This window comes from Lipophrys pholis (assembly GCF_963383615.2).
Source record: "Lipophrys pholis genome assembly, chromosome: 12".
Lineage (NCBI taxonomy): Eukaryota > Metazoa > Chordata > Actinopteri > Blenniiformes > Blenniidae > Lipophrys > Lipophrys pholis.
The window spans coordinates 10,622,679-10,640,780 of record NC_137641.1 but is presented as its reverse complement, the minus strand read 5'-3'; the positions used below and the strand labels follow the sequence as shown (position 1 = coordinate 10,640,780).

At 44.3% G+C, this 18,102-nt stretch overlaps 2 protein-coding genes across 2 annotated transcripts in view; both read left to right on the top strand.

The window, feature by feature from the left end:
- Window positions 1-941, top strand: part of cacna1bb (calcium channel, voltage-dependent, N type, alpha 1B subunit, b) — a gene marked incomplete at both ends in the record, with an annotated part of 227,068 nt that extends 226,127 nt beyond the window's left edge. The window contains one exon of the mRNA XM_080476704.1: window positions 381-941. Coding sequence (XP_080332830.1) covers window positions 381-941 — 561 coding nt within the window. The remainder of the gene's footprint in view (window positions 1-380) is intronic.
- Window positions 942-10,023: 9,082 nt separating this feature from the next.
- The window catches only part of LOC308117666 (uncharacterized protein), a 136,522-nt gene continuing 128,443 nt past the window's right edge, over window positions 10,024-18,102 (top strand). Inside the window, exon 1 of the mRNA XM_080476705.1 lies at window positions 10,024-10,287. Within this exon, the coding sequence (XP_080332831.1) occupies window positions 10,164-10,287 (124 nt within the window). The 5' untranslated portion in view covers window positions 10,024-10,163. The remainder of the gene's footprint in view (window positions 10,288-18,102) is intronic.

Below are 18,102 nucleotides of genomic sequence, written 5' to 3'. Positions count from 1 at the left end.
GCCGCAGTGAAGATATACCGGAGAAACTGTGAACGTTATTCGAAACGGCTTTTACTTGGTTCTGACCAGATTCCTGAACTGTCAATATGTTTCATTTTAGAAAAAAAACTCTTACTGACTTTTAAACTCGAAAGCACACATTACTGTCGCTCACCAACAGGCTTGTTCAGACGTCCCCGGCCCCGTTTACACAACATTGTCAGGTGAAAATACAAAGGTTTTGTCATGTTTTTGATGCCACTGAAAACACAACTTTTTGAAAACACTACGACTCCTTCTCCATGTAGACGGCAGAATCGTTGCTGATGCTCGTCGCCGCCACGCCTTAAATGAGCTCCAACCTTCTGCACCAACACGCTCCCTGTGTCTTGTTTCTGCAGCACGGTAGCAGTGTGGTTAAAGCCGGCCACGGGACGCTCCCCTCCGGTGCGACCACACCGGGCCGCGGCCGCCGGCAGCTCCCTCAGACGCCGCTCACCCCTCGCCCCGCTGTGGCCTACAAGACCGCCAACTCCTCACCCCTCCAGCCCAGTGGCGGCGCCGCTTCCACAGGGCACCAGACTCGCTTCAGCCGTGGCCTTTCAGAGCACGACCGCCTAGTCGGGGCCCTCGACGAGTCCCCGATACCCGTCACGCGAATCGGTTCGGACCCTAACTTGCACCGGCAGCAGCAGGACTCGTCTCGCCGGGCCCTCCTCGAAGAGAGGGAGGACTTCCAGGACGCTATGAGCAGCCAGGGAGGAGGGGCCGGACGCGCCGCTCGGACTGCTGCCTCCACCACAGCCTCGGCCTTGCACGGGACCGCCGCCGCCGCGCCCGCTGCACAGGGCCGGGCGGGGGTGGTGCCTAACGGGTACCACTTCACCCTCGGGGTCAACTCTGCGTCCGGGCCCGGGAACAGAGGAAGTCTCAGGGAGCGGGAGGAAGACGATTGGTGCTGACTCTGCAGAGAACTTTGTGAAGAGTTTGCTGTTGAGTAGAGCGAGTCTCTGGGAGGAGGGGGGGTATGAGGGGGGGTGGGGGGGGGGGGGGGGGGGGGGGCTTCTGTAGAGCTGTTCAGAGCTCGAGTCGGGCCCGGCGAACCGGTCCGGCAGGACGCCAGGCAGCGGGTACAGAGGGAGAGGTGCTGAGCATTTGAAGAGTCAGCGGACAGTGCTGTAAAAGGGGATCAGATATCATTCCAGCTTTGTAGTGTCACTCTGGTTTTAATATGACGAGCTCTTTGTGGAGAATCAACCTACTTTTTCTACCCCGTTACTTGCACTGAAGTCACAGCACATTTGAAGACCCTCAAGTATTTTTGCCTTGGCCAGGAAATTCAGTGGAGCAGAAGACGAAAAAGCCAAAATCTCCTCGTTCTCTAAGTGAAACCGTGTTTCAGGCGAACCCCGACGGCCTCAGTCCTCACGTAGACACCACCAGTCTTTACAAAGATGCGGAAGAGTTGCGGCGTTTGCATGAAATCTCACGAAAAACAGATTGCAATGATGTGCAAAAGAGAATAAGGCCATGGCAGCATGTCAGATGTTGGAATTTTTGGAAACGTATAAACACAGAATGTGGTTTGGCAGCAGCCTGACGGAGCGAGACGAGTTGTCCCTGAAAATCACGCTGGAGCGTAACGTTTACCGCGAGACGTGTAAATATTTTTCAACATGAATCTTCCACACTTTTATACTGATTACAAGTGTACACCAACGGCTTCATCCCTCCTCCTCGGGCGGTGTCCCTTTTGCCCCAGAATCCTCGGTTCTCGTTGTGGTTGGGCAGGTTTTAACTCCAGATTGCCCGTCGGAGTGAGAGTGTGTTGGCCGTCCAGGAAAAAACCGTAAGGAAGACGATTTAACGGGTCGCAATCAAAGTTTGCGTTCAGCATTTGATCCTCCTCTAAACGTCCCGTTCGGCTTGTTCCACACTTTACCTAACCGATCCCCTCCGACGCCGCAGTCGATCAGGTAGTTTGTTCGTTGGGGATCAGTTGACTGCGTCACTGCTGTACGTAGACGTTAAACAGGACGACGTTATTCTCGCATATCGAAGTACGTCGTATCAGATTTATGGGATTGTGATATTGTGCAGTCAAACTTACCGTTGTACCCGAGTTCATGAAATTCATGTCACACAGTGACATTCTATAGAAATACGATTTCTTTACCGTCTCCCGGTCAGATGTCAGAAAAGCCGGTAAGCTCCAACATCTGATATCTTGTCTTTCTGCAGGTTTGTCGTTTGGGAACAATCTGCACGTCATTGCATTCTCTTTGTATTTACACTTTAAACAGCGTGCCCGTTGTTTTTGGAGTCGGGGTCACGTCGATGTGTCTCAATTGTTTGTTTGCCATATATGTGAGTGAAACGTTTAACCTGCCAAATTTTAATCTCGTCTTCATTTTTTGTCCCTCCACTGTTACTAACAGGGTTATCTCCGGATTATGGCCAGAGTAGAGGAACACGTGCATCTTGGTTCTTCTGCCATGAACCCCAAATGAACACAGTAGGTTAGCCAGGAATAATTCTTAACTGGGATTTGAACCGAGCTTTTCAAAAAATTGTACCGGCTGGGGTTCAACTAAACGAGTCTTCTTCTGACATTAAGTGGCTAAATACTAAGTGCCTCATTTCCCGCGATGTATTAAAGATGCATCCTGGCTTTTGGGATCAGATGGAGATGGAGCCGGAACCTTCCAATTCAAGGTAACGTGGACTGATTCCAATCTGGTATCGAGGACGACATGCAAAAAAATTTGACTTTTTTTTTTTTTTTTGTATTGAATTTTATGGTAGGTAGGTCTGAATTAGAGATCCAGAGTCAGCGACTTAGTGCATGCCAGGGTTGAAAAAAGAAAAAAAAAAAAAAAATAGTGTCTGTACTTCTTGCTTACTGATGATTGGTTAGCATTTGCCTTTCTCTTTCAAAATCTACTGCCAAAACCGAAAACAGTCTCAGAATGGAGAAAAGTGCCATTTTTAGATGAATTAGCAACAGAAGAGACGGAATCCGTACGCCTGCCTCCTGGAGCATGCAGTGGAAACGTCTCACGTCCGCCATCTTTCCCCGGGGTTTTCTCTTGGCGTCCACTCTTCTTAACTGTCTGTGGGGCCGGGGGACTTGCTGTGTTCACCGGTACAACAGAGAGTGGTGTTGCTGCTGCTGCTGACTGTTGAATTAAAGTAGGGCTATGCAACAAGACGACACTTCATCCGCCCTGTAGCTTCAGCCTTCTGAAATCTCCAGCTTCAGGCGTCCCAAGCGTGACCGAGACCAAATTTTGAAGTTGTGAAGACTTGTAAATGATCAAATGTATTATATGATGTACAGCTGACACAGTATGAGGCACAACTCGTCTGGGAGCTGACGCGCTGCGTGTGAACGGCGGGGGCATTTTTGAGGCTAGCGAGTTTACTGCATGACGCCTACTCACGTAGAAACACCCAATATATGAAACTGTGTCCTTTGCAGACTTGGGCCGAGTTGTATTTTAAATTAAATTGAGTGGTTTTGAAACTTACAGGGATGAAACGAAGGAGAGGAAAAAAAAACAAAAAAAAAACGATCCTTCCAACCAATAAACAGGTTTTTGTGTGAAAACGTGACGAGCGAACCAAGTTTTGTTTTTTGTGTGTGTTTGTAGAGGTCTGTACAGGACTAGAAGAAAGTCTTTATCCAGTCCTCTTCCCACCACGTCAGTGGGATAGTTTAGATCACTTTAAATCAAGTTATATGGGGTATTTATGAATTGAAGGTGTAGTATTAACCCTGCTCGGGCGTAGCTCCATTTTCTTTAACTCCTGCAGGAGTTCCACTGTGGAGCTGTCTCTAGGGTTTATCAATACAAGCTGAATTACAGTTCTCCAGCTCCCATTCTATCGAGCTCTCTATTATACTCAATTGTGGTTTCACTTAAACCAACAACCTGTTTGTTCGATCAAGTCCTGACTAGACTGTTTATAGAGGTTTACCTCCTGAGTAGTACTTCAATACTAGATCAGATCAACAGATCTTTAGTAACAGGATATGTACCACAAGCCTTTAAGGTTATGTTGTTAAACCTCTGGTCAAAGTTACTCATGATCTTCTCATGGCCCCAGACAAAGGACTGGTCTCTGTTCTGGTCCCCTTAGAGCTCAGAACATCCTGTTACAGAGACGAGAACACGTCATTGAGCTTAAAGGTACAGCGCACTTCTGGTTTCTATCATATTTATCAGGTTCCACTTCCTTCCTGTTAATGATTGCTACTCGCCTCAGACTGAAGTTAAACATGGAGTTCCACAGGGTTCTGTCTTCGGACCTATGCTCGTCGTTTTATACATGTATTTTATCGGTTTGTGACGTCATTAGAAGCACCGACCAGCTCATTGGTTTAATAAGTATAAACAGTTCTTTAGAGTTTCCATTGGATCCATTTCCGCTAAGCACACATGCGCAATCCAGTTCTTTTTTTTTTTAGGTGCCCAATATATTTAATTGTAACTTCTCTAACTGTCTCTCTGATCTTCTATACCAGTAAAGACCTTCGCATCTCCTGCATCTCAATCTCAGTAGAAGTTGTATGATGATGACTCCTGCCTCTTGATGTGTCATCTTGTTTTTTAAGCCGGTACCACTGCCCGTGTCCGTTCAGCTTCCTGTTCCTCCAAACCGAAGCCCATCTACTGCTGGGTTGTTTTTTTTTCCAGAGTGAATAAATGCCTCATACATTTCAATTTCAAGTGATCCAAGTTATCCACTGAATTTCTTAACCTGTAAATTAGATTTTCCTTTTTTTTTTTTTTTTGTGCTGTGATTCACCACGAGTGACTAATATTCTGCCGGGATGACACAACACGTTGACCATACTCCGACTCTACCTCTTCTTATCATAACAATGCAGGATTAAGCTTCCAATGATCAGTTTTTCTGTTTCCTACAGTCACCGAGCCTCAATGTAAGACCAAAACCAAAATGTTTTCAGCTCTGCTAACAATTTAAAATCTCCTGATACAGGCCACAAGACAACTCTGATGTTTCAGTCCTCAACTTAAAGTGTTGGTATGACAGTAACAGTCTTTGAATAAATGCTTTTAAAAACACAGTAATTTTATAAAACTGCTGGAAAGGGTAGATTCAGCTCATGTAAAGCGGAGGAGACATTGAATTTGTCCAACCCCCTGTGGACGTTCAGATTCAGTGATGATGAATGAACGGTGGCGATAGTGCATGTGGCAATCATAAATCCTGTGATTGTGTGTATTAAAACACACTAACTCGTGCTGCTTTGTGGCTGATAATGTGTCTTTAATGGTTTTCCGCAGCAGTTGAAGTTCTGCAGACACTGAAAACACGTTTATTTGGCTCATTTTTACAGGATGTAAAGATGAAAGATTTTAGAGAACACGAGCAAATGTTGTTCTTAAAGACACCATGGATGTGTGTGATTGCTCACCAGGCAGAGCTTTCATTGCACAAGTTCAGTATCTTCTGGGATTTCCACGAGTCTGATTGAAAGTACAGGCTCTTCCAAATATCTTGTCCGGGTTGTTTCCTCCATTTTTTTTTTTTCTTTGTTCCATAAATGTGAACTCTTTTTTTTTTTGTTTTGTTTAATGGCTCTAACAGGAGACGTGTTAGACTTTAAAGCAGTAAAGTCTAAGTGTAGGTGTGGGTCTGGTCTGTGTCACTGTAACAATAGATTGCCTGTCGTTGTGAGTTGCTGTATTGGAGCAGTAGACCTGAAGTGTAGTAAAGAAATATATAGAAACAACCACCTTCAAACCTTTACAAGGTGCCATGGTTTGTTTTTGTTTGCCCTCTCACAGGTTTTGAATGGCTGCCCCCCCCCCCCGCCTTTTCCACATGTCCCGTTTTGCATGTTTTGAAAAGAAAATGTGCATGTGAAAAAACAAAAAAAGAAACGAACTGAGGAATTGTTCTGCTTCACTAAGGTCATGACTTGTACGATTTATTTCCTGGTGGTATTTTCTATCTTCTATCTAAACACAGAAATGTATCAATTTCAGGTAAAAAAAAGGAAGAAAAAAAAAAAAAAAAAAAAGGCTTGAATATTTATTAATTTTTTTTTTCTCTCAGAACCGCCAAAGTTGAAACGAGCTGTTTCTGGAGTGGCTGAATCCTTCGCTGCCTGATCTGTTTCTTGACTGTCTCTCCCCGCAGTCGTTTGGACTGCACCTATAGGGTTTTTTTGTATGAATATAAGTCCTTGAATAAAGAGGTACGACGATGATATGGCAACATGCGGATATTCGAACGCTGTACTGAAGTGTCTCATTACTGGGGTTGGGAATTCATTTCATTTCAATTCTGATGCTTCGATTTTATCTTACATGTTGCTTTCTGCACATTTGTTTCTTTCAGCTAAACAGCTGCTGGAACGTGTGTCGTCCCGTCCCCCCCCCCCCCCCACAACGTGATGGAACATCCTGGTTTGACCTCCTCTGCCTTCGTTCTAGATTCAACCAAGTTCTGCAAACTGTAAACATGCATGCGCACCGTGGCTGTAGTGAATAGTTCTGCACGCGCTCAGTAGACACACAATAACAACGACGTTTCCTCCAGAATGTCATGACTCTCAGTCCGTATTCTCCTGGGACTTGGTGGTTTTAATAGTTGACAATCACCTTGTTGCAAAAACACGGAGCAGCACCCTCTAGTGGCCAAACATGAAAACTACATCATTTTCAGCATTTCTGCCATTGATGTTTTCAAATCGTTGTCGTGTAAAAGGACTCGTGGTGTCGGCAATCCACCCCACACTATCAAAGCAGAACCAGGACGCAGAACGGTCCAGAGTCACGTGACACTTTAAGCCAATCAACTGAAAGCAGCAGTAGAAATTCTTCCATCATCAACAGCCACTTTATTTATAGAGTGCCTCTTATAAACAACATTTTACAAAGTGCTTTAATATTGGAGACGAACTCTAATACAACTTGACATTGACGGTAGGATTATCATCATGGGGAACAATATAGTACCTATAGCACCTAAAATAAATATTTCATCAGCCAGGCCGGTGCAGAGCCGTTACCTGTGTGTTGTGGGTGTAGCAGTGGAGCGAGACATATTGCTGCTTGGTGATGTCTCATGGAGTCCAGATTCATCAGATATGCTTTTCAAATCTTCTGTTACCCAGTTTTGCCGAGTCTCTGTGGATTTACTTTGTTTCTACGACACCTTGCTGTGGTTTGCTTCTCCTTGGAGGTTGATGTGAGTTTGAAGATGATCCTCTGCAGACCTGCAGTGGTCGGTCCTCCAGTACTCTTTTGGCGTCAACACCCTGGGAACTAAAACTCACTGATATTTTCCATCTTCACGCTGTTCTCTGTAAACTGTACAGATGGCTGTCAGTGAATAAAACTCCAGCATGTCCAGAGTTTGTGAATCACTCCAACCGGCCATTTCTACACCAAACGACCACTGAACAGTCAAAGTCACTTAAATCATCTTGGATTCTCACTCCGATCCTCGTTTTGACCTCCAGCAGCTCCTCGTTGGCCCCGGCTGAACGCCTTGAAAAACATCAGCTTGTCTTAGCAGATAGAAAGAAAGTGCACATGACGGCAGCCAGTTGCTGTTCCTGCCTTGTTTCTTCTGTGTTTCTGGAACAAACCACGACCTGCATGGAGCGATATTGTCATGATCAGCTCTCCTGCAGCCCCTTAGGGGGAGGGGTTATTGGCTGCAGGTGTGTGCTTTTTTCCCTGCAGTGTGTTTCAGGTGGGCGTGCCTGGAGGTGGTGTTTGGGATGGAAGAGCTGGCTGGGTTAATTACCAGGATTCAGTACAGCTGCGGGTAGCAGGTGGAGGCGTTTTGGAGGAGTGGCTCTGCTTTTTAAACGGGCTCCTCACTCCACTCGACGCGGGACCGTAAAATCAACAAGAGTTAGTAGTTGTGGTGTTGTCTGTTAACTCTACCTCTTGCTACCTGCTCATACACTCTCTCACTCCTCCTCATCATCAGAGTGACGTCGTCTACACTCCACGCTTGGGCCCAGCCAGCACCAGCTCGTCCCACACTGCCTCGGCCGCCACCCACTGGACCACAGCTTCAACCTGCTCTGCCCCAATCAGCTCTGTACTCGGCTCTGGTGCTGATTCCCGGGAGCCCCCGTCCGGACAAGGACACGTCCCCTCGCTCCGTCAGCCTGACTCCGTCCACGCTAGCCTGACCCGTGAGCCACTCTCCCCAAGACTTTATCTCTTCTGGAGGAGTCTAAAGTCTAAAATTATTATTTTGTTTGTTAAATAAAATCCTTGGTTCACTTCATCTTTGTTCTGGTGACTTTCTGCGCTTGAGCCTCTGTCTCCCCGCCGTAACAGATATTACCTCGAGTCCATTTACATGGTCTACTTCAACGTGACGTAGTCATAGAAATCAAAACCACGTTTGACAAAATGACAATAATAGAAAAAGGGTATTTCTTTTGAAATTCACACGACCCACACCTTCGGGCCATTTTTTAGCGTCCAATATTAAAACGTTCCAATATAGCGGGAGTGTCAAACACATTTTAGTTCAGATGGCACGCACATCATGAGCGGGCCAGATGGGGTATAACAGCGCCATAATCACCTTTACATTTAAAGTTTAAAGGTTTTGGTTGCAGTGTGATGAAAATGTCTATATTTTCACAAAATCTAACAATTCCAACAGACAATAACTACAATTCAGGCAATTTTAATGAAACATGGTGAAAGAAATAAAGTGAAATGTTTAAAAAATAACCTATTGCTGTTGCACCTTTTTACAAACTCACCCTGACGGCAGGACTTTGAGGCGAGTTTGAAAACTTTCACGGCAGCATCACTGACATCTCATCTCAGGTCTCAGTCTCCGCTATCCCAGAGAAATTTGTTTAAAAACTCAAGGTCTTGTTTGAAATTCTTACGGGTTGTTTGGTCTTTTCCCGGGCCAGCATGGGTGTTTCTTGGCAGTTTGAGGCGACGGGCCTTATGTTTGACACTGCTGCTTTATGCTCTTGTTAATGAAAAAAACAGGCAGAATTTTATTTATAATAAATACTGAAGTGATGTAATGTCGCATGATTTCTTAAACGAGTAACACCACATCCATGCACTGGTTTGGAAAAGCCCCAGTTTTCAAGTGAAGTCGCTGGTATTACTTTCACATGAGTGTGTGTGTGGTGGCAGTTTGAGCCACATCACATCACCACTGACTTGTTTTCTAACTCTGTGAAAAACGTTAAATAGTGTTGTGGCTGAAGGTTGATTCTGTCTCTCCTGAGGCGACGCCTTCTTCCTTTCCTCACGACAATGGGCGACTGGAATATTTCAGGACGGAGAAGAAAGGACCAAACTTCTGCCTGAATCTAGTTTGGATGATACGAACTCAGTGAGGAGCAGGTTTCCCTATTTTGTCATATTCTGAAATGAAGGAACGTAAACACACCGAAGGGATGTAAAACTGGGGTTTCTCCCGGTTCCAACTGCTATCCAACAACAGGCTTTAAAAAATGTTTTTAAATAATAATAATAATAATAATTTCTGAGGAGTAATGGACACAACACATCACTGAGCTGAGGCTTTGACTCTAGTTTTAATCTCTGATGTCAGGGTGAGTTTGTGACATTTCACTATTTCACACCAGAAAGTTGAATTTAAATTGGCTTTATGTTGAGATTGTTGTCATTTCTTTTGTATTAATTGTTTGGTTGTTTGGTTTCATCACGGATACTCTGCACCACAACCAAGAAAAACGTTTGAGTTTTCATTTAAAGGTCATCATAATGCTATTTTACCTGTCTGGCACATTCAAGATGATGAAACATCAGTTCTCTGCAGAGTTTAAAGAAGAACGTGGTGCAGACACCAGGAGCAGCAGTTTCTGCTTTCTGTGTGAAGTCTGGCTGTCAGCAGTGGAGGATTCTAGATGCTTCATGAAGTTGGACGCAGGGCTGAGGAGAGAATGGGGTGAAGCCTCCGTACGAATTGAATTGGCCTGCATTAAGGGGGGAAGGGGCGGGGCCTGTGGTGTGGCTTTAGTGAGGAGGTGCAGCTGCAGGAGGAGAAAGGCTGCAGCAGGCTGAGGAGGAGGAGGAGAGGTGAAGAAGATCCAGACGCAGGGATCAGAAAAGATGTTTCTGGGTTAGAGTCTTCTTCTCCGCACACCTTCTTCTTTGCACGTGCAGCAAAGAGGCGGGAAAATGTTGCCGTGCCTGGTGAAATGTTCCCTGTGCCTCGTGTGGCTGTTGACCGCACGCGCCGTCTCACCTGAGGACGCAGCGGAGGGATTCGGAGGAGAGTCCGGCTCCGGGATGCTGCGCGCAGGTAAGAGCCGTGCGTCATGACGCACAGCCGAGGAGCCGCTTTACGAGGATAATAAGTCCCAGATCCACTTTATGTCTGTGGTCGTAAACATGACAGCAGGTTAACGACCTGTGTGACTTTCTTTGACTCACGAGGTGGGAAAAAAAATGCATGTAAATACGATAAGATGTTTAAAAAGACTTTGCTTATGTGACTTTTTCATTTGACTTCATAAGAGAGAATATTGAGGGTCTTTTTCACATTTGAGCACCGAAAACTGGTTGTAAATTGTAGATTTGGACAAAAATAACTTACGAGTTTATTTCATTCACTTCAATTAATATGAATCTGATGAACACATTTAGCCTTAACAAGGGTTCACCTCTTATAGACTAGAAAATGAAAGAAATACTTTATTAATCTCAGAGGGAAACTCTTTCACATTTCAAAACTGTTTTGGTATAATTATCATATACGTGTTCTTTTTTTTTGTGTGTGTGCATTTTTCTGTCACTGCCTGCTCCAAAAGACCTGAACATTCTCTGTGTGTGTTTTGTTTCATTGTGAGGTGAATTAGGTCCTCGGTCCAGGTCCTGGTGAGCCCATGTACTGCTTGTTTTAGTTCTCCCCCTGCTGTGGTGCTCGGTGAAAACATGATCAGTATATTCAGGTGGGTTGAAGCAGGGAGAGAGTTAAACTATGCAGGACGGCAGCTCTCCAGGACCACAGTTTTGGGACACCTGACCAACAAATGTGCTTCACTGGTTGAATTTGTGTGGTGACTTGCCTCCTCATGAGGACAGGCTGTCAGGAAAGTCTTACAGTCGAAGACGGGGGTGTCAAACATTGGACCTGTGGGGCAAAACTGGCCCGCAAGAGGCTCCAATCCGGTCAAACCATCAAGCAATCAGTGGAAATCATAAATGAAAACATTGGGGGGGGGGTCTTCTTTTTTTTACAAATTTCTTCAGAGTAGCAACTCGACACACACTGAGACCCGAGCTGAGGTATTGGTGATGATTGTTGGTAATCTAGCATTGGCCTCAAAGCCATGCTGTCAGGGTGGGTTTCTAAAATCAATGCATAATGCAACAGCTACAGGAGGAGCACTTTGGACATTTCTCTGTAATATACACCAGAATGTTTCATTAGAATTGTCTTTATGTTGAGATTGTAGTCAGAAGTAATTGTTTGGTTTCTTAAAAATAGAAATCTTCATCACCTAGACTCTCAACAATGAAACACAGTTTAGATTTAAAAGTTAATATGCCACCATGTTACCGGTCTGCTAAACTCAAGATGAAATTGTGCTGAATGTGGAAAATTAACTGTCAATGTTTTTTTAACAACCGGTCCGTGGCTGGGTTGGTAGAGGTGTCATCTCTCAGTTGGAAAGTTGCAGGTTCGATTGCTCCGACTGGATTGACTCGAGCACCTTGCATCAACGTGTGTCTGAATGGGTGAATGTGATGAATGGCGTCAAGCAGTTGAAAAGCTCTCTATAAGTCAAATCCATTTACCCATGATCTAAGTTAGGCTTACGTCACTTATGTATAAAGTTTGAATACGACAAATCTACAAGAACTGAATGCAGCAGAGCAGTGTGAGGTCATGACTTCACGCCGTATGGCCGTAAAAAGCTCAGAACAGTGATGGGATCAGAGATGCCCTGGGGAGAAGAAAAAGCAAAGGAAAGAAAAGCATTACGTTAAGAGGTGGGCTGTGGAAATGAGTGTGTGTGTACACTTGTTTTACTGACACTGTGGGGTCTGCAACCTGAGAGCTGTTCAGTCCCATCAGCCCCGTGAGCAAAGGCAGGGAATCCAAAATGTTCTGAATCGGGCCCCAGAAGTTATGCTCCAACAATCTTGTGTGCGTCGGTTCGCTCACCTTGTGGGGTCTACGTTACCTTGTAGGGACCGACATGGTACAACAACACCATGTGTCTGATGTCTTCAGGAGTTAGATGTGGTTGTAGGCCAAAGGTCACTGCTCAGTTAAGGTCGGGGTTGAAGTGGAATGGTAAGGTGAAGCTCCAGGGCTGGAGAATACCTCGTGTCAATAGGTGGAACACATAAATCCTGTTCTGCAGACTTTTTTATCGATTGACAGAGCGGAGGTGGAGGTTTGCTTACATCTTGAATGTTCATGGCACCGTTTTTACAGTTTGATCATTTCATCTGCTGCCAGTGAATTTATGTTTAAAATCTGCAGGTTTCCTCCTCTTAAAAAGGAAGATTTTCTTTTCCACTGTCTCTGCTTCCTCGTGGCTTTGTTGGGTTTTTCTATGTAAAAGTGTCTTGAGATGACTGTTGTATTCCGAACCGTAGAAATAGAATTTAATTAAATTGAATCCCAAAGTTATCAATGAAAAAACTCAATACACCAACAGTATAAACCGATTTCCTCCTGAAACCCCGGAATTATCAATCACACCCTCCGACGTTTCAACGCCCCCCCCCACTTGTGAATGTTTTCTTCATCAACCTCTGAAAGCCGTGATTTCACCCAGTCAAAATCCGTGTGCTCATGCAGCTAATAACAAGGCCACTTCACCCTGCGAGGCTCTTTAAAACGCAGCAGGACGGCGGCAGGCCGGCCTGACGTCATGCGTTCACTTTGGATCCAGATGAAAAACTTCCAGCTCTCATCAGCTGCTGCTGCTCGACTCCACAGCTCCAGTCAGTGAATCGGCTCGCCACCCCTGGTGAGGAAGAGGAGGAGGAGGAAGAAGAAGAAGAAGAAGAAGAGCTTTTGGAAGGACGAGACTCTGACCATAATGAAACAATAAGGCTGGAGATATTTTCACGACAGGCCAATTACTTTTAACAGGAGTTTGTGATTACTCTAACAGCTCCTCAAACACAAATCAAGAACTTTTAAGACACGTCTGTATTTTTTAATTAAAACCGAACCCCAACCTTTTAGTGAGCATCAACAAGTCTCGTCGTAAATTCAAAGACCTTAAATGGAAAAATTCAAAATCTCTTCTTCATACATTGCTCGCGCTGATGTTCCTCACTGATTTACATTCAAATCCAGCAATACATTTGAGTTATTTCCACCTTTTCATAAAGATTGCCGTCACCAAAGTTGATCGATCCTTAAATGAAATCAGATAAAAAATCCTTTATCTCTTTCTTAAAGAGCAGACTGCAGAGGAACCAGCCCAGTCTGGTCAACAGATCCATTTGACACGACCCAGTAGAGATGTTTGGACTTGTCAGATGCATCATGCTGACAAAATGTCTTCAGTTTGCGTATAACACATGTGGAAGCTAAAAGTCATGTGTGGTTATTAAATCACGTGGAATCCTTTCATTGTGCAAATCAAAACATTGTCCTCCCCGTGCTGCCATGTCGTCTCATCGCTGCTTTCCTTGTCTGGCTCTGGTCTTGTTTTAGCAGTACTGTTGACACAGTGACACACCGAGCTTTTTAATGGAACCCAAACCCAGCGGAAGTCGGTCTCACGTTGGAGCTCTGCCAGGAGCCGGCGGGTGTTTTGAGTGGCGTCCATCCAACATTACGCGTTGTGTCCTCTTCTGCGTGGATTTGATCACGTTTCCTCCACGCCATCGCCTGAGAAACCCCAAACGGAAGAGTCTGAGAGGGAGCCAGCTGAGAGTTTGGATTCCACCGATGGGCTGTTGATTGAGTCCTGTCTGTTTTACACTTCTGGTGGATGACATTACATTACGTAACGCTGCAGCGGTCGTCTTCCCTGATACAATCAGTGAGAGTGGACAGAGCTGCTCGTCTCTGCGGCAATCACTACAGTCTTGGCTCGGTATTTTTTTTCCCATGCATCCGCTGAAGGTCTGCACATATTCTGGAGCCAATTCGCCTTCAGGTGATTTCTCCCAAATAACAAAAATATGCAACCCGCTCAGCCTTCAGCCTTCAGGAGTGACATGTCAAAGGGAAAGACCCCTTTCAAAGCTGTTTGTGGTTATGATATTCCTCATGTGTTTACTATTTTACTGTCAGGTTTCCTTTGTTAAACAATGGCCTGCTCCAGATGTAATTCAGACTCATTCAGAGGAGTGTGGTTTCTGCTGATACTGCAAATCAGATACAAAGTTCTGGTCTGTTGCTCCTTGCGCTTACTCTCGTATAAGGTAAAAACCTGTCGAGCAGATCTTGCCGGATCAGCTGAAGCCTCCTTATCAATATGGTGACTGGGAGTCATGACACTCTGGAGGAAACGTTGTTATTGTCCATGTGGACGAGAACTATTTACTACGGCCTTAGTGTGCATGACCAGTAGCAGCGTTTCAGAAAAGTTGTGTTTTTCCTCCGTTTCCATGGAGTTGGAGCTGTTTTAAATTCACTTTTGTTTTTCAGTGACTCCAAGCGCCCACACCCAAAACACCATGAAAGTTAAGCAGTTGTCAAGCAAATGGGCCCTTATACTTGACAAACAGGCATCCTAACGGTCTGATTCCATCAACCAACTAACAATGGGCCACTTTCCATATTACACATAGTTTGGACATTTCCATCTGTCAGTCTTTCCCAGGTGAGATCTGTTTACGTGTCATGAATCATGCAAAAGCGGGCAGGGACAGTTATATGAGGGTTCTCCTTTAAGATTACCAGAAAAGATTGCACTGGAACTTCTGTCCCGTAAATATTTTGCAGTCTATCCAGTGAAACAGCCGATGACCTCATCTCGTAGTCTTTGCCAGCAGTGGATTTAGATGTGCTCAAAGTTTCTTTTCACTGCACCCGTGGTAAAATCCCATGTGGAGTCAAGAGCTGCTTAACAGGGTCAGGATATGAAGGTTGTCCACATATGTCCACTTTTGGCCACGTGATCCATGTTACCCCCTGGTTTCCAGCCAGGTCCTGTCTACCATGGACATCAAGTGTTTCGGTCTTGGATTTGGCAGCTTGAGAATGTTGTTGGAGGAACCCATGCTTGGTCTATTGATTGGCAGGGTGAATGCGATCAGGTGGACTAGAAGGAGGAGCAGTGTGAGGAGCCACACCAGCAGCTCGATTCACTACACTCAGAACTTTCATCACTTAACACGTAGACGCTGTTTACGTGTCAACATCTCAAGTGAAAACTGAAAACTTCCATTGCGTTTTAGATGTCTGTTTACGCAACAACAATGCAGCCACTGAAAATGCAACTTTTTGAAAACGGCTCCCAAGATAGAACTTTTGTAAAGTGCTCCGTCTCCGTGAAAACGGGTTAAAACCCAACTCTTGAAAATGCTCCGACTGCACATATGCACCATGGCCATAATAAATAGTTCTCCTGCACATGCTCAGTAGATGACTACTACTACTACTACTACTAATAATAATAATAATTAATTGATTTTATTTGTAAGTGCACTCTACATTTGGACAATTTCAAAGTGCTACACACGGCGACCTCCAGAGTGTCATGACTCCCAGTCCGTATTCTCCATATTCTCATCATTGACAGTTACCAAAATAACAATCCAACTTCGCTGTCGGTCCACATAGATGTCAGTGTACTCCCATTGTTAATGTTTAGAACATGTCGTTCTCTGAACGCATGTGTGTAGTTTTATTACAAAAGCAATCAACAGCACCGACTAGTGGCTCAACATGAAAACTACATAATTTTTTTTCTTCTATTTCCGTATACACAGACATTGTTTTTAAAATGTCACCGTGTAAATGCTAAACTTTTCGGAAACAAAAATGCAAAAACGATTCACTTGAAAAATTGTTGTATAAATTGGGCCTTACATTATCAAAATGACTTCATGGATCAAGTTGCCAAAAATTCACGACCCCTGAAATCTGAAATGCTGAGTTTCTTCCACATTTTTTTCACTTCCGAGCCGATCCCGATCCGATACTATATACCAGAGCTCTGTTTGCTTTAATATTATTATTATGATTATTGTTGATTTTATATATTTTATATGAGGTTGTAATAAACTCATCTCTACAGGCAAGTATGAAATGTACGAATGTATGGATGTATTCTCTCAAAAGGCAACTTGAGGTTAGTATAAGGTCAGAAAACGAAGCAGTACAAACTATTTTTGTTCCATTTGGACACTGTGGGGGTCTGCGAGACGTCATCATCTCATAATAAACTTGTTACATCTTTAAAACCTCACAATCACTTTATTAATCCCTGGGGAAATTATTTGGCAACGCAGCACAAACGATTGGAACTATTTTCACAGAGGTTTGCGTGGAGTAGGACGCAGCTTCACGGAGGTGTGAATCGCTTGCGACAGCGTGGAGGAGCTTTTCATTGTTTTGATGCTGCTTGCAGTGCTGTTCTCCTTGACAAGCTGGAGTTTTAAAACGGTTTTAATATGTCCAAACAGCGACATGTTGTCATAAAAAGTTGGATAGCACAGTGCTATTATGTTAGCCTGCTCGCTGGCTGCAAACTGTGGAATGGATTTCCTGACTCATTACTCCTCGTCTCATTGAGACCCGCCTCCCTTCAGGAAGTCCAGTCCACAGTTTGCAGCCAGCGAGCAGAGCAGCAGCAGGGAAACACTTGTTGAGTCATTACAGCATCAGTAAAGCGCAGACGCGACTTCATGGATCGGAAATCTCCGCAGGTTGGATCGGAAATTTCTGATCCGGGAATTACATTGGTATCGGAACCTGATACCGATACTGGATCGGATCGGCTCCATCCCGAGTTTCTTCATTGAGACATTGAGAACCAGAAGCATCACATTGCAGTTTGTAGCAGGAGTGCTATGAAGTTGAGATGGAATCCATTTTAAAGGTATAGAAACCTCACTAGTTGGAAGTAAATTGATCCATGCAGGTACTGTATAAAAATCACACAGTGTCCCGTCAATAGAAGAAGAAAGGAGGAATCCATAGCAAAAGATCCTCCTTCTTAAAGTCACTGATAAGCCTCCTCACTGAAAATGAATAAGTGGACAAGAGATTCACTTTGGATTAAATCAATCCTCTGATATTGTTATGATAATCCACAGTGTGTAAAACAGGACAGATCAGAGACTCTACTTAATGTCTTCCACTGTGGTCTGTTGTGCAATCCTCGCTCACCTTGGTTCCTGAGCCCTTTATGACGTCCATAAATCACCTGTACAGTACATGAAACATTCCTTTCACTTGGACTTGATGAATTGTGTTCATTCTCACAGCGACGGTGAAAGAGAAATTCCTCCGCCGCTGATTTATCTGTTCTACAAAGGTGTCTTTGTCAAAGCAGCTCAGATTAGACTTTGAAGCTGGGCAGACGAGTGTGCGCGCCTAAAAGCCCGGTGGTGAATAGATAACCCTGCTGCCGGCCTTTAATCCCATCTGACATGAATCTGTGAAGGAGCTGCAGACTTCAGCCGCCATGTGTTTCAAGAACAGAAGGGTAGATTGCAGGTGAGGGGTTATAAGTTGGTCTTTATCCAAAGATTTGCTGAAATTTGAACTTTAAACACTAATTTTCACTAATTAGAAGCTGGACTTCTCCTGCTCATTCTACACTGGTAAAAAATGTGAAATGTAAATGATTACACAATTTTGCCTAATTTGTAAGTCTTTGTTTCCATTCGACTTTGCTGCTTTCGCTGCTCCTGATAACTTTTCTATGGAAACATGTGGTCATTAATTGAATGATTTACATTCTACTTATTGCTCATAGCCCCAATAAAGCTGCTTTGGAAAGTCATAAAACAAGTGATTTATGATTTTTTTCCAAAACTCTTTAGCAGCTCCTCTATAACCAACATGGCCTCCTCCACAAATGAAAGATTAGCATGGAAGCTTCTGACGACGTTCGGAGGACAAATTGTTTTTATTTGGCAGAGACAAAATGCAGGGGGACTCAGGAGCATGGATGATACTATTTAT